The following is a 16,226-nucleotide window of genomic DNA, read 5'->3' on the forward strand; positions in this document are numbered from 1 at the left end:
ATTGTTCACATCAAGCACAATTATTGCACATGTAACGCACGCACGTAATTCAAACTATGACAGTGTATTCATTTATCTAGAGCCACCAAGCAATCGCTTAACATGTAATCGTTCAACGCACCACCTACATTCACATAATTTATTTGTATACACTTCAAGCCCAAATATCACACAAGTATGAACAACTATATACCATCAAGTACTCGGCAACACATCATAACATACTTCTTTCTTTTCAAACAGCCCGAATTAAGTCTTGTATACAAATCAGGTATTAATCGAACGGACCATCTAATAACACACGTCATAAGGTTCCCAACATGTATATTATCATCGGTTATAGCAAAGATGTAAATACCTCATCACTAACATCATCCAATACACATAATACCTTTGACTGTTAATAAATATTATTAATGAAGTATTTATATTATTTCAATTGTTATGATCATTCACACATGGGTCAAGTTCACGAGCAGCCTGTTGACAAGAAATCCCCACTTGTTTCGATGACATCATCACATCAATCCCTAACATACCCCATTCCTAAAAATACTCATTGAAGTTTGGACTTATATAAGAACTCATGTCCATACACATAACATGCAGATCATTCGACATATTGTACTATAATTCATCCTAAACCACTAAGTCAAACTTTGCGGCACACACCAAACAATGTATAGCAGACCCTTTTCTGATCTAAAAAGAAAGATACATGCATGCTATCATGTGTAGACCATTATAATCATTACTCTTTTAATGAATTCGAAAATAATATCATCATTCAACTAATTCATGCATCGCATTCACGAACTGAGTCTGCATCCCTTTATTCGCGTCAATAACAAGCATTCCATATTGCATACTACTTCTAAACTAACTCACACCATAACCGATCATATACATCAAATTTGTACCATTGATCTAACGCCCTAATCATCAATAAGTTCCTCATAACCTACTTATTAATATAACACTTTGTTCATAGTATCAGATCATGTATTAAAGAACATACACACATAGTTAACAACACAAAGCAAAGCCAAATATACTGACCGAGAGATTGGAGGAGACGTGCTATAGCTATAATCGCGATGCTTGAACGACAAATAAAAGCTTCGACCATTGAAGGGGGGGGGTTGCTGACGGTTCCAGGGGAGAAGGAGAGGAGTATTTAGGGTTTGTTATGATATTACGTAATTGATAATTATGAGTGTTACACACATAATACTTGTGTGTTATGCGTATGGGGTTCGGGCTCGGCACTGGGCTCGGGTAGACTGGGCCGGCGAGAGGCCCCAATGGCGACAAAACATCCTATGTTACGTCGAGGAGGGATTCTTTGATGAAATTCAGTTGTGCACAATAAATGTTCAGTCAAAAATGGTCGTCCATGTGCTGATCATTTTAATTGTGAATACTTTGTTTTCAAAAATGTAAGGTTCCAAAAGCATATAATTGCTTGCGGCCCAATAGATGTGTAAGTACAGTCCACTAAAAACCAATCGGCCAATAAGCTTGCAAGTCTTTAGTTGTCAGCCTTTGAATTCAATAGCATGTGTTGTCAGGTTATTATAATCATTCGGTCCATGTGACTTTCTTAAAGATATCAGCCACTAATGCATCCCATGTGATTTAAACTAATCCTAAGTATTTAATAAATCACTACACATAAAATACATTCACTTATTCAAGCACAATTTACAACACAACCCGAATTATGAAGATAGGGTTGTAAATTAAGTTACACGTAAAGGAAAGATCTTGAAATCCCGGGTTGTCACATCATCCCCAACTTGAAAGAAATTTCGTCCCGAAATTTAGCAAACAGTCACTGAGGAAGCTAGTTTTGTTAAGCGTTTTCGCGGGGTATCACATTAGGATCGTGTGAGAAGCACTTGGCTAACTGAGAAACTTGAGAAGCATTCTGGACCACACATTTTTCATAAGCTTTTCGTAATAGACACATATGTATAGTTTAAAATTCACTATATACATATGTGTATAATTCAAGATTTGACAATATACATATGTGTATATAGTGAATTTTAAACTATACGTATGTGTATATTACGAAAAGCTTAGGGAAATGTGTGGTCCAGAATGCTTCTTCAGTTTCTCAAATAGGGTGGACTTCTCTTAGGATCCATACCCTATATATATATATATATATATATATATATATATATATATATATATATGATAATGCTCTACAAGAAACCCCATTTTTTTAGGAAACTTAGCAAACCCATTACAAGGCCTACAATTGGCCACGTCATTGATCGGAGATGACAAAATGGATGGTATTTTGGTCTTTTTACATTGCCCTTTCTCTCTCTTCTTGACATTGACATGTTAGTACACATTTCTCTCTCACACATATCTCTCACACACACTTATTCACATTCATATTCAGATCTCTCTCTTCATCAAATATCTCTCTCATCATTATCTTTTTTTCCCACCACACCACCATCACCACCGCACCACCACCATCATCACCACCATCAATATTGTACCTCCGGCACCACCGTAAACACCTCCAACCCTGTTGCTCAACCCCCACCACCGTTGCACCTTTACCACCGTCGGCCGACCCCCGCTGCACAACCCCCACCACTGCCCCTCCAAAATACCCTAGTGAGTCAAGAAGATGATGAAACAGCAGAATGTGATTCTGAAGATGATTTGAGTTCTGCATCTGATCTTCATGCAACTACTGTTAATTCTTGCTCTGAGAATAAAGGTCAAGAAAATGGAAGCAGTTATAATCCAAATTATCAAAATTACTTTGCTCATCCTCCTCCAAATCAAACTCAACCACTAATCAAGAAAAAAAGAAGTCTTCCAGGCAACCCAGGTTAAATCTCTGAAATATTTAATCTTGTTTATTGGCTTTTTCACAATTTAAACAAAAAAAGACGAAAAAATGGTGGGTTTTCAATTTTTCATTATTTTTCATTTTTCATTTTTCATTTTTTCAAATGAAAAATATGTTTTTTCAAAGAAAGTATATCATGAATGTTCTAGCAGTTGACCCCCAGGTTGAAAATGGTTAAATCTTTAATCTTTTTTCATGGGTTTTGCCGGTGGATATTTGTACTTTGTAACTCTTAAATCAAAAACATATTTATAAAAAAAAAGTAATAATAAATTATGAAATTATGGAATGACAATTGATACAGTTTCTGTCTTTAATAAACTTAAAAATAAATTGTTAAAATTGTTCGGGGCTTTTTGATCTGAATAGTAACTGTTTTTTGTGATGTTATCTGAGAAAAAAAATTCTGGCTATCAATGTGTTAGTATTTATGTCTGGTTAACGACTTAACGGTCATCTTATCTTTTTGTTATTAGGCTGGTGATGGATTCAAGGGAAATAAGATCCAATTCTCGGGACCATTGGAAAGCTAAGGCAACAAAGGTAGCCGCTGAAAAACTAAGGCAGACTTTCAAAGGAAGCTCCACCATTTTCTTAGTGCTATGTATTTTTGTTTACTAGTAATATGTAATGTGAGACTCTTCTTGTTTTCTCGAGTACACGATGTTAAAACGGTCTAGACTTAACACATTTTCTGTTGGAGGCGCCCGTATTTGTACCTTTACTGTTACAGTTACTATTGAAGTTTATGCATCCATTCTAGAAGTCTTAACACATGTTATAATAGAGGCTTAACACACGTTATATCAGGTTTACTCTGTTGTTATTAAGTTACTATTGGAGTTTATTCATCCACTGTGGAAGTCTTTACACACGTTATAATAGATGCTTAACACACGTTATACATTTCAGTCGCTTAACACATGTTACAGTATGTATATACACATCATGGTGTTTTGGAAACCAATAGCTTATACATGACACCATGTTAGGTTAAACCAAGATTATAACAGAGGGTTAACACATTTTATCCCAGGTATACAGTGTTACGATATTAACTTGTATGTTCCATATTAACTTGTACACGTTTTTACTATCAGTATATGCACATCATAGTGTTTTGCAAACCACTTTCATATACATGAATACATGTCGGGTTACAAAAAGATTATAATGGTGGAGGCGCCCGTATTTGTACCTCTACTGTTACAGTTACTATTGAAGTTTATGCATCCATTCTGGAAGTCTTAACACATGTTATAATAGAGGCTTAACACACGTTATATCATGTTTACTCTGTTGTTTTTAAGTTACTATTGTAGTTTATTCATCCATTATGGAAGTCTTAACACACGTTATAATAGATGCTTAACACACGTTATACATTTTCAGTCACTTTAACACATGTTACAGTATGTATATACACATCATGGTGTTTTGGAAACCACTAGCTTATACTAATGTATTCAGGTATAACAGAGGCTTAACACATTTTATTCAGGTATACGGTGTTACGATATTAACTTGTATGTTCCATGTTAACTTGTTCACGTGTTACGGTCAGTATATGCACATCATGGTGTTTTGCAAACCACTTTCATATACATGAATACAAGTCGGGTTATAATGGATGCTTACATGTTATCATATGTATACAAGTGGGGTTACAACAAGATTACGATATTAACTAAGCTCCCCATTAAACTCATCGCCCCCGTCGACTGTTTTCACCCTTGTCACATGTTAAGCAATTACATGTTCCGAACAGACAAATTGTAACACATGTTAGATCAGTATATACACATCATGGTGTTTTGTAAACCACTAGCTTATACATGAATACAATATTATATATTCCAAAATTACCGGTACATGTGTTACCATAAATGGCTCGTTTCATATTACACGTTACATTATGGTGTTCTGTTACAGCATGAACCACCAACACATGCTATAAATGAACGAAGACATCTTTCCCAAAGGATGTGACTTATTCAATGTCCCCGCATTAACGTCGCCTACATCCATCCAGCTTGTCAATTCAATATCTTTTATGGATCTGTTTCTGTAAATCAACACACATTCTATATCATTCTAACAGGTGCTTAACACATGTTATGGGTCTGTCTCTGTAAATCAAGCAACCCAAAAAAAAAAAAAAAAACAATTATTGTTAAGATCAAAAGCCCCAAACCAACAAAAAAACCCGTTCAAAATCTCATCCTAAAGTTTTGGATTTATTTAAATCCATCAAGCTTGTCAATTGAATATCTTTATGGGTTTGTTTCTATAAATTAACACACGTTATATAAGATTCTAACAGGGGGCTTAACACATGTTATGGGCCTGAGTCTGTGAATCAAGCAACCAAAAAAAAAAAAACACTTACTGTTCAGATCATAAACCCAAACAAGCAACCCAAACCAACATAAGAACATCTACTGTTAAGATCAAAAGCCCCTAACAAGCAACCAAACCAACAAAAAAAACTCGTTCAAAATTTCATCCTAAAGTTTTTGATTTATTTAAAATACATGAACATTAACCATGGATACCCCATTAACCATTACTAAAACACTTTCAGCACATAAAAACATATTAACAACCATTTCAACAAAAAATCAAGTGTGAAATGATATTTCAAGAACACTTACCGGATCTATACCCGTCCGATGAACACGAAGAAGGGTCTTCAAACCTTCTTCTCTCACACACACTTGAACATTCAAATCTCTCTCTCTCTAAAAAAATAAAGATTATAGATGAACATGATGAAGATTGTTGTTTCTCTCTCTAAAACATCAACTTTCTCTCTCTAAAAACATTTATCTTGTCATCGTTCTCTCTCTAAAGGTTATTGTTTCTCTAATCAACAACACCTGAACACGAAGAAGGGTCTTCAAACCGTCCGGATAAGCTTTTATGGTTGTGGCTATGGTTGTCTTCAAGATCAGGGAAGAAGAAATGGGAAAGAGAAAGAGGAAAGAGAAAGAGGTAAGAGAAAGAGAAGCTTTTATGGTGATTTGATGTTTTGTGTTTTCAAAGTCAATAAAGTTGTTTTTTCATTACCCATATTGCCCTTAATTTGTACTATATGGACTATTATATTGTTTTTAAAGGCAAGAATTCTCTAAACAAATGAGGGCCATTGATCTATTTAGATCTATTTGAATCAATGGATGAGATTGGGTTTCCAAGGTTTTCTAAAAAAGATAGGGTTTTTCATATAACCCATCCCTATATATATATATATATATATAGCTGGGGGCCTAAAATCTTAAAAAATTTTCCACACCTCTAGAAAAAAAAATCATGGGACCACCATTGACCGGAATGTAACTGACTCGTCAAACCGCACCGAAACGAACCTAGCGACTAGCCGTCTGTACTTAGGTATGAGTTTTTTTTAGAACTTACCGGTTTACAGTCCGTTTCTTAACACATGATCAACCGTAGAAGCACCATACACATAACAACACACAAATCATATGGTTTTATTTATTGACAAGCAAAATAAATAAATGTTTATGATACATGATTCAAAATACACTCAAAAAAATAAAAAGCAAAGCCAAACATAGCATTAATTTTCACAAAGTAAACAAGAAAAGCATTTTTGTGAAAATGATTTTGACACTTTGTTTGGAGTTTCAGCTGTAGTTGGTTCCTCTAAACAAACTATGTAAGACCCATCTTTGCCATCCCTCTTGGCTTGTTCACAATCATCACAGAACTTCTTGTACGCGTCTTCCAAGTATTTCGCACCTTCGGTTACAGTCATATTCTCGACTAGTTTGTTAGGGAATGTGTCCTGTTTATAGTCTCCGTTCAAGACCGCACCTAGTTGAACCAACTCTTGTTGAAACTCACTCAGTTTTTCATTCTCATCTGGATCAGTCTCTCTCATTTTCTTGGGGTCTGGCAAAGTAACTATAACACAAAAATAAGCGGTAAGTAGGGGTGTAAATGAGCCGAGCTCAAGCTTGTTTAACGTAACAGACCGAGCTTGGTGTACCTGGACAATCAGTTCTTGGTGTAGTTCTGCTTGCGACACCTTCGAATGTGCCGGCCCACTCGTCTCGTTTTGTTAAATGTGATTTTAGTCCAAAAATCTTCTTAACAGTTGCAGGAATGGATGAGTGTTCAAACTCTGATGTAGGGTATGGCCCCGTTGGCTTATGCAACACTGTGAATTCATATTGATTAGCAGCATCCATGTTAGATATTAGTTTTTGCAGTTTTGAGTTTTAATACATATAAATGACACTTACCTATCGTGTCGGGTTGACAGGTTGAATTATCAAACCCGAACATGACCCATAGATTTGTTTGTGTCAGAGGCATCAACCCTTACCCAAACACTTGAAATCGTGTAATATGACGTGTTTAACCCATGTATCAAAACAAGTCAAAAGAGTTTGACGGGATGGAAACGGGATATTATCAAGTTGTTAACGTATTAAACGGGTTAAAGGGTTCTAATACATGGGTTGGCACGTTAACTTGTTTAATTAAACAGTTCAACCCCAAGACGACTCATTTAATAAATGGATTAAACAGGTCAACCTGAACACAACCCTTAATTTATTACACGAGTTGGTGGGTTGTAAGTTGTAACTTGTAAGCAAGTTATAACAAGTAATAAACGTGTTAAATGTAACAACCCAAAACCTTATTCTTTTCATATTATGTTAGGAATTACCACCGCTATAACGAAACTTCAATACTTACCGGTCCCACGTTCGATCCATGGTGAAACAAGGATAGCCGGAACCCTAACACCGAGTCGATCAAACTGAAAATTATAAGGCGGAGGACCAACAAGACCATCCGGATTCGGAACACCGACATGAGGTGTCGGGACATGATCATAAAAACCACCATGCTCATCATACACAACTACAAACAATATTTCATTCCATTGTGGGCTTGATCTTAATGCTTCATAAACTTCTTTCACAAACATTTGACCATCAGACACATCATGCGAAGGGTGATCATCGTTTCCCGGTATAGCTTTGATCCCAAAATATCTTTGTTCGACAACAACGTAGTTTGGTAGTTTCCCTTCCTTGCAATGTCGTTTGAAGTGTAGATCGAATTGGTGGAAGTTGTCTATGTACTTCAGTTTTCGTAGGTTTCTGTCACGTTTATACGTTAAAAAAAGGTGAAATATTATGAAAATTCCGTTTATTATTCGAGTTTACGTTCATTAAACCAAAGTTAGTTACATGTTTGGTTTTTTTGGTAACGAATTGGATTTTTGGTTTTTGGTTTTTGTTTCGGTTTTCAACCAAAAAGTATTTTAAATTGAATAAAACGAACCAATGAACATCCCTAGGTTTGACCAAATGATCGAAGGCGGTTCAAGAGTGCTTCACTGAACTGGCTTGTTAGTTCAGCTGGTCTAACCAGTGGCGGTGATGAGGGTGTGCGGGGAGAACCACCGCACTGGGCCCGCGATTTCGATGAGCACGTGTTTTTTTTAAATCATATATATATATGTTAATTTTTTAAGTAGTATACCTATACCAACTCCAAGATAGACTCATTTACAAAACATTTTTTATGATTTAGAAGTTAGCCCATTGATATTAGATTTAGTGAGTCCAATACCCATTTGATTTAAAAGAAATAATAATAAAACATTACGCAAGACACATTTTTTCGAGCTCGAACATGGTACATGAATTCTCAGAGACGCCACTAGGTCTAACCATAATCAACCAGGCCTAAAAGACGGTTTAAGAATGCTTAACCGAGCCATTAGCCTGTTCGACTTAGTTAACCGGCTGAACTATGAATCGGTTATGTTAATAGGTCCAAGATCCTAAAAGTCCAACCTTCTATCCAATCCAATTCTAAGACTAGTAACAAAAAACTATATACGACAAATCAAATAATTCATACGTAGAAAACAAAAGTATTACTATAATGGGAGTTGTTGGGATCTAAAATTGTCAATTGTCGTTGAATGGACCATGTGTTACCTACTTTTGAATTATTAAAATATTTCTTAATTTTGCATAAGAAGATAATACTCTAAAAACTTTTTTATAGTATACTAACAGGGGCGGATCTACAGCTTGGGAGGGGTTCCTAGGAACCTGTTCGGTTTGTAATTTATAGTGTTACATTATATAGAAAATCGTTAGGGAACCCTTTAATATTTTGTAGGGGAACCCTTTCAGAAAACCATATAGTGGCTAACTGGTAAGCTGCACCTTGTTTGTACTTGAGGTACCCAGTTCGACTCGTCATCAACCCGTTTCCCCCCCTTTTTTTGCGCTTTTATTTCTTTTTTCAAACTCAAAAAACTAATTAGGCCATTAGGGTTTAGTGTTCACGTGCCCTTTCCTGTTTATTCCTCAAACGCACATACCTCCAGTCCACTGCCCGCCACTCGTCGGAGCCACTCCAGCCTCCACACAGCCCCTTCCTTCCTTCATTTAGTTACTTTCTTCAGCCCTTCAGGTTCGTTTAATTGTTTACTCCCTATAAGTTTTTGATTTTAACTTCCAATTTGATGACATATTCAGTTTAATTTCTAGGTAATCAGTTGTTGATTTTAATATTCAATTTGTTTAGACATTCAATTTAATTTATAGATAATCAGTTCTCTAAAGGTTTTCTGATTTTTAACATTCATATGGTGTATACAATTCTCTATTTTTAACATTCTTATGTTGTAATGGCGGCTGAAGAACTTATTGAAATCAAATTTAGGTTAGCTGATGGCACTGATATTGGTCCCAGCAAATACACTTTTTGTCACCAGTCACCACTGTTGGATCTTTGAAAGAAAAGATTATTTCACAATGGCCCAAAGGTTAATTGAATATCAAGATTCTTAATTTCTGTGATATTTTTAGTTTTGAGATTTTACTATACAATTTGCATCTAGAATTGATAGTTTGTTTGTAGAATTTATGATTGTTTTAAAATTTATTTTGGTTAGATTAGTGATGCCTTAATCCTGATTCTTGTTATTTTTTGGATTTGAAAAATGTTATTGAAGTAAAGAAGATTATGAATTGATGCATTAAATAAAAATAATTATAAAAAGTTAGAAGGGGATGTGTAGATCTGTAGAGTTTCAATTCATTTTTTTAGTTTTTACTAATGATCTTTCAATCTTTTGACATACAGAGAAAACAGGACTAAATGATTTGAAGCTCATAAATTTGGAAAGATATTGGAAAACAACAAAACTCTTGCGAAATCAAGATCTCCGGTCAGTGAAATCCCTGGAGGCGCCATCACTATGCTTGTTGTAGGTATGTTTTTTATTGGTAAAGACCATCTTATTTATATTACGTGTTTTTAAGTTTATCATGACGATGTTTTTTCATTATTGTATCGTATTTTTACTAAGTGACGAACCTTATCCGACCCGAACAGTTGAACCGACCCGTATTTTTTTTATGTTCGGACAAATAATATCGAAACATTTAAAAAAGTGAACCCCTTGGAAAAAATTCCTGAATCCGCCACTGTATACTAATTTCTTCATTTCCTGTTAACGGTATTATTTATTTTAATATAAATGGAGATTGGCACTAATCTCTTTTAATATATCTTATTTTAAGACCAAAGAATAAGGAAAAAAGCAGTAGGGCCAAAATTATGAGAAAGTGTCAACATTGCTGGTCATTTGTTCCAAGCATGATTAAAAGCAAATTGAGTTTAAAATATGCAAATCCCTAATCACTAACTAGCAGTCTACTAGTATTGCTAATATTCCTTTATTTATATATGACCAATATTCATTGTTAAACAGTTTTAGTAATTATAAATGACCATCCCTTGAATAAATATAATAATATAAATTATAAAAATTTCCTATATTTGACATGTTTTTCTTTCCTAAAATACTAATATAATTCAAACAAAATACAAAAAAATATATATTATAATGTAGTTGCTTAAAGTTGAACATGCGATGAGCTGGCTGCTAACGGAGCAGGTGCAACCTTGAGAGTTTATGATAATGTACTTATAATGCTAATATTGACAAAAATATAAATTGACTATTAGTTTATTAACAAACCAAATTTATTTACTTGTGTGAAAGACTTGATCATAATTACTTATAAGTGATAATATCAAAACACATGGATGAGTTACAAGATTAGAGGTAAAAATATACTTAACTTATCAGTGGAGGTAGAATTACGGTCGGCAAAACAAAACAAAACAATTACAATAAAGCATTTTAAAACCGATTTTTTTTAAGGTTTCATAAAAAAATCAAGAAAAAATACCTGTAGAAAAGAGTTGACGGAGGTAACTGATAGTAAATTCCGAAAGAAAAACCATTATCTTCCACCGACTCAAATATAGTCTTCTGAGGGTACCCTTCTATCATCATCTTGTTATCATTCGTTGTTGCACCATATGAAGTCGCAGAGTGAACATACAATCTGTCATGTCATGTCGTGTCACGTGGTAAAAGAATATCAAAGCACTTAATTCTTTTAAATCAAGAAAGTTAAACGCACTATCAAATAATATGGTCATATCAAATCACCGAAATTTAATAAGTTTCATCATAGATATATTTTAACTTGGGTAGTATATTTTTACTAATTAAGATAGATATATAGTTAGTTCTTTCAGTCATTATATTGTTAATGACTCATCAATATACAAAATTTAAAAAAAAAAGTTAAAGATTACTTTACTAGAATGGCCAATAAGAGTAAAACAATATGTGTGCAAACCTGTTGGGTTGGGTCAAAGTGGGAATAGAAGAAAACCACCTATCACAAACAGCAAACTCCGAGATCAACTCTTTGTAAACGGGTAAAGAATCCGGATCGAACCCGCTCATGACCACCTCGGACAAGCCTTCTTGGACCTTTTCGGCTTGTTGGGCGAAACCATCCATTGTGGGGGTTAGACCACGAGCCGACTCGGACCATTCTACACCAAAGATTTGTTCATAAGTGGCTTCAAAAGAGTGACCAGGGTCGGGTTGGATGAACCCGGCCTTGTTGGTGTGGAACAGGCGTGTCGACTCGTGGTTACTGGCCGACAAAAGGTTGGATTCTTTTCCGGTAACGCCGTCAATCTCGGGGTTGATGGATTTCATCCATCCTAACATGTGATCAAATGATCGGTTTTCTTGAACAAGGATCACAATTGTTTTTATTGGGGATGCCATTGAAAGGGTTAGAGAATTAGTGGTATGGTTTGGAGTGTTGAAGTATTTGTTATGGGTTGGATGAGGCTAATCATTATATTATATTATATACTAATAAAAAGTAAACTCAATGAACAATAACAGTAATTTTGAGTTTATTTTTTATTAGTATATTCAATTAATTAAAATGGGGTATGGGGCGGGGTTGTGACGTGGGTTGGGTACAAACGCCCAAGTCACCATCCCGGGTGGGCTTGGGTTTCGGCGTGGCCCCTTAGGCGCGGGTTTCAGCCCGGGCGTTGGGCGGGGCTACCAAGATGACATGACGTGATCTCATTGGCCAAGACAAGTAGCCGTTTGGGCTAGCCGTTTGCCAACAACTATGTGTTTAAAAAAAGATTTAGGAAATATTAGAATATGTGGTATGGGGCGGGGGTTGTGTCGTGGGTAGAGTACAAACGCCCAAGTCACCACCCCGAGTGAGCTTGGGTTTCGGCGTGGCCCCTTGGGCGGGGGTTTCAGCCCGGGCGTTGGGCGGGGCTATCAAAATGACATGGTTGGATCTCATTGGCCAAGACAAGTAGCCGTTTGGGCTAGCCGTTTGCCAACAGCTATGTGTTTAAAAAAAGATTTAGGAAATATTAGAATATGGGGTATGGGGTATGGGGCGGGGGTTGTGGCGTGGGTTGGGTACAAATGCCCAATTCACCACCCCGGGTGGGTTGGGTTTCGGCGTGGCCCCTTGGGTGGGGGTTTCAGCCCGGGCGTCGAGCGGGGCTATCAAGATGACATTGCGGGATCTCATTGGCCAAGACAAGTAGCCGTTTAGGCTAGCTGTTGGCCAACGGCTATGTGTTTAAAAGAAGATCTAGGAAATATTAGAATATGGGGTATGGGACGGGGGTTGTGTCGTGGGTTGGGTACAAACGCCCAAGTCACCACCCCGGGTGGACTTGGGTTTCGGCGTGGCCCCTTGGGCGGGGGTTGTATTTGAGGGTAAAAATCGGTGAATACCGGTGCCGAACCGGTACCGAAAATACGTGACGTTTTAGTTTGAGTTACTTTTTGTTATTTGACATGTTTTGTCATTCTTATAGAACGATTTGGTTTAGCGCGCCGCAACGCGCGCGCATGATAAACAACTAGTTTTTTTAAAAAAAGTTAAAGATGATGGCTGTCAACTCAAGAATTTTAAAACATGAGTCAATAATGGTTTCTCTCTCTATATATTATTATTATTATTATTATGTGTTTAAAACACGAGTCAAAAATGGTTCCTCGGTCTCTTTCTATAAGTGTATACACCTCAAATGAATAATTAGCAAACCAATAAATAATTAGGAACCAAAGAAAAATTAAAGATGTTACTTGTGTTGGGTTTACAGTTTACTAGTTAAAGGATTTCCGGTTAATCATTAATGGGTTGAATAGGTGAACCTAAATAAAATCATATGTTTCAATCAATCAATCAATCATACCCAATAAAATCCCACAAATAGCAAAGCTATTGGTAGGGTCTAGGGAGAGTGAGATGTAGGCACACCTTACCTCTACCCCTAGGGATATAGAGGCTGCTTCCAGTGAGACCCTCGGCTCCAAAACACCCAGGAAAGAAATAAATAGAACATGAGGTGTGTGTGTGTGTGTATATAAAGCTACCAAAATAACATGAGTGATGAAAGAGTGCATGGTAAACAAGACAAATATAACAGCACAAACAGCATATACACATAGATACATATCTACGACCATACACTACACCTAAAAACACAATGGTACCTTCTCCTAGAAATCCTTAACCTTAATCCTACGTCTCCACGAGCTCCTATCAGGGACCATGTTCTTAGAGAGGTGCAATCTTTGCAAATCCTGCCTAATCCGCTCATCCCAAGTAATTTTGGGTCTGCCTCTACTCCTCCTCCCCTCCACCTCGAGAGTTTCAACCACTCTAACTGGCTATATTGGTTGTCTCCTCTTCACATGCCCAAACCATCTCAATATTCTCTCTTTTATCTTATCTGATATACTAGCTACTTCTAACCTCTCCCTAAAAACATCATTTCTTATCCGGTCTAACCTTGTGTGCCCACACATCCATCTTAGTATTCTCATTTCTGCCAGCTCCACCTTGCGTGCTTGTACTTCCTTAATGGTCCAACAGTTGGTTCCATATAACATAGCAGGTCTAACTGCAACCCTATAAAATTTCCCTTTCAATTTTGTTTGGAACCTCCTATCGTACAATACCCCAGTGGCAGCTCTCCACCTACACCATCCAACCTGGATGCGATGGGCAACATCACTATCTATCTCCACATCCCACTGAACAAACGATCCTAGATACTTGAACTTAGTTACATGCGAAACCATTTGACCGTCAATGGTGATCTGAATGTCCTCATCGTTGTCTACTCCACTAATGTCACAATACAAATACTCAGTCTTAGACCGACTAATTCTTAAACCTCTGCCCTCTAAACTAGTTAAACTAGAAACATGACACAATTTTTAAGTGTGTATGAGTTAATGTTAATGATTTTGACTTAGGTAAACAAATGAAATCATATGTTTACCGAAGTCAAAATCGTTAACTTAACCCATAAATCATATGTTTAGCTAAGTCAAAATCATTAACATTAACCCATACATACTTAAAAATTGTGTCATGTTTTTAGTCAACTAGTTTAATATTATATTGTGAATATGAATAAAAATAAAAACTTTGGAATTGGTAACAACTTAAACAACCAATAATTCCAACGAAGTTAAAAAAACAAGTATAATTAATGTCTTGTTTTTGCCTTTTATATATCACTTTTAATTATCAAATGTTGGGTTCATATTTATAGTTGGAAATTAGAAAAATCAAACGAAAGCTGACTCGGAAAGAGTAAGCGTTCATTGTTCAACAATTATTTACCCTCACGTTTTCGGTACGTAAGGGTGTTCCTGTTAGTTTATAGCATCAGTTTGTCTTAGTCTTAGTACCTAACTTTGTTATAAAAGTTGTAGTAGGATACTCAATCAGTGGCGGACTTAAAGTGTTAGTAGAGGTAGCACGGGCTACCCCTCAACTCCGTCTACGTAGTGTAAAAATACCCCTTTGTTATGAATCTTTCATTTATATGGTGACTCTCCACATATGTAACCTCCATCTATTAATTACCCTTGTATTAATGTTAAGCCTCTATAAATAGTGGTTTCATGTAATTGGTATTACACACTTAATGAATAAGAATTCTCTCATTCTTAATACTTCTCATTGTCTCTATATTCTCTATATTATACTTTACATATTAGATGTTGCTATTAGGCCGTTGTTTCACAACACGTTATCAGCACGAGTTGCTGCAAGATGTTCATATCCATGATTTGGTTTTCCTTCATCCATTCAGGTAACGATACACAAACCTCATATCCCAACAGTTGCGACTAATGGGCACAAATTTTTATTGGACTATAAATTAATCTGAACTAGGATTGCGACCCGCCGCAATGCGGCGGAGAATCTTTAGTTATAACTAAGTCGATCTAGGACCCGCACGTTATGTTAAACTTGTCAAACGGGGAAAAAATAGACGATGTAAAAACGTTCACCCACACATGCACGTTGCGTCGTGTTAACTCGCAAAATTAGAACGAAACGTAAAAACATTAAACCAAAGACGCACGTTGCGATGTGTTAAGTTACATAACTTAGAACCAAGGATAAAGCGAAAAATTTGCGGAAAATGAAAACTCTAAAGGACCAAGTTGAAAGTAAAAAAAGTTATGAGGATAGAATGCAAAAGATAAAAAGATTTGGGTTAGAAGTAATAAAACAAATAGTTTTGGGTTAAAAGTAATTTATGAAATACTTTTCAGTGAAAAGTAAAAAAAAATCAATTTTTTTTGGAAACCCCCCAAAGCCAACGTTACGACAACCATATGCATAACTATTTTTTCTTTGAAAACCCCCAAAACACACCCCGCGTTGCGACGGGGCGTAAAACGATGTCAAATAGTACTAATGTCACACAACCGTCATCGACCACCAACACTGACTCGACCTAGGGTATGCGTGTTGCGACGAACCTGTCAAACATCGGAAAATAGAGGTAAAAACGTTAAACCACACATGCACGTTGCGTCGTATTAGCTCGAAAAAATTTAGAACTATATGTAAAACGAAAATTTGCGAAAAATGAAAAGTATAAG

At 36.1% G+C, this 16,226-nt stretch overlaps 1 protein-coding gene and 1 pseudogene across 1 annotated transcript; one reads left to right on the plus strand and one right to left on the minus strand.

Moving 5' to 3' along the window:
* Positions 1-6,354: 6,354 nt before the first annotated feature.
* LOC110868982 (non-specific phospholipase C3) lies at positions 6,355-12,107 on the minus strand. The gene is made up of 5 exons (XM_022118267.2): positions 11,608-12,107; positions 11,149-11,307; positions 7,616-8,025; positions 6,900-7,070; positions 6,355-6,814 (listed from the first exon to the last, which is right to left on the minus strand). Exons 1-5 carry the CDS (start codon positions 12,048-12,050, stop codon positions 6,468-6,470), a joined length of 1,530 nt encoding a protein of 509 aa, XP_021973959.1. The 5' UTR covers positions 12,051-12,107; the 3' UTR covers positions 6,355-6,467.
* Positions 9,561-11,155, plus strand: LOC110868983 (annotated as a pseudogene).
* Positions 12,108-16,226: the final 4,119 nt, after the last annotated feature.

The sequence above is a fragment of the Helianthus annuus genome, chromosome 16 (assembly GCF_002127325.2).
Source record: "Helianthus annuus cultivar XRQ/B chromosome 16, HanXRQr2.0-SUNRISE, whole genome shotgun sequence".
NCBI lineage: Eukaryota > Viridiplantae > Streptophyta > Magnoliopsida > Asterales > Asteraceae > Helianthus > Helianthus annuus.

Coding starts and splice junctions, on each gene's coding strand:
- LOC110868982 (XM_022118267.2), bottom strand. CDS start 12,050: ATGGCATCCCCAATAAAAACAATTGTGATCCTTGTTCAAGAAAACCGA. Junction 11,308..11,607: donor ACTTTGACCCAACCCAACAG/GTTTGCACACAT, acceptor ATGACATGACAG/ATTGTATGTTCACTCTGCGA. Junction 8,026..11,148: donor CCGTCAACTCTTTTCTACAG/GTATTTTTTCTT, acceptor TAAACGTGACAG/AAACCTACGAAAACTGAAGT.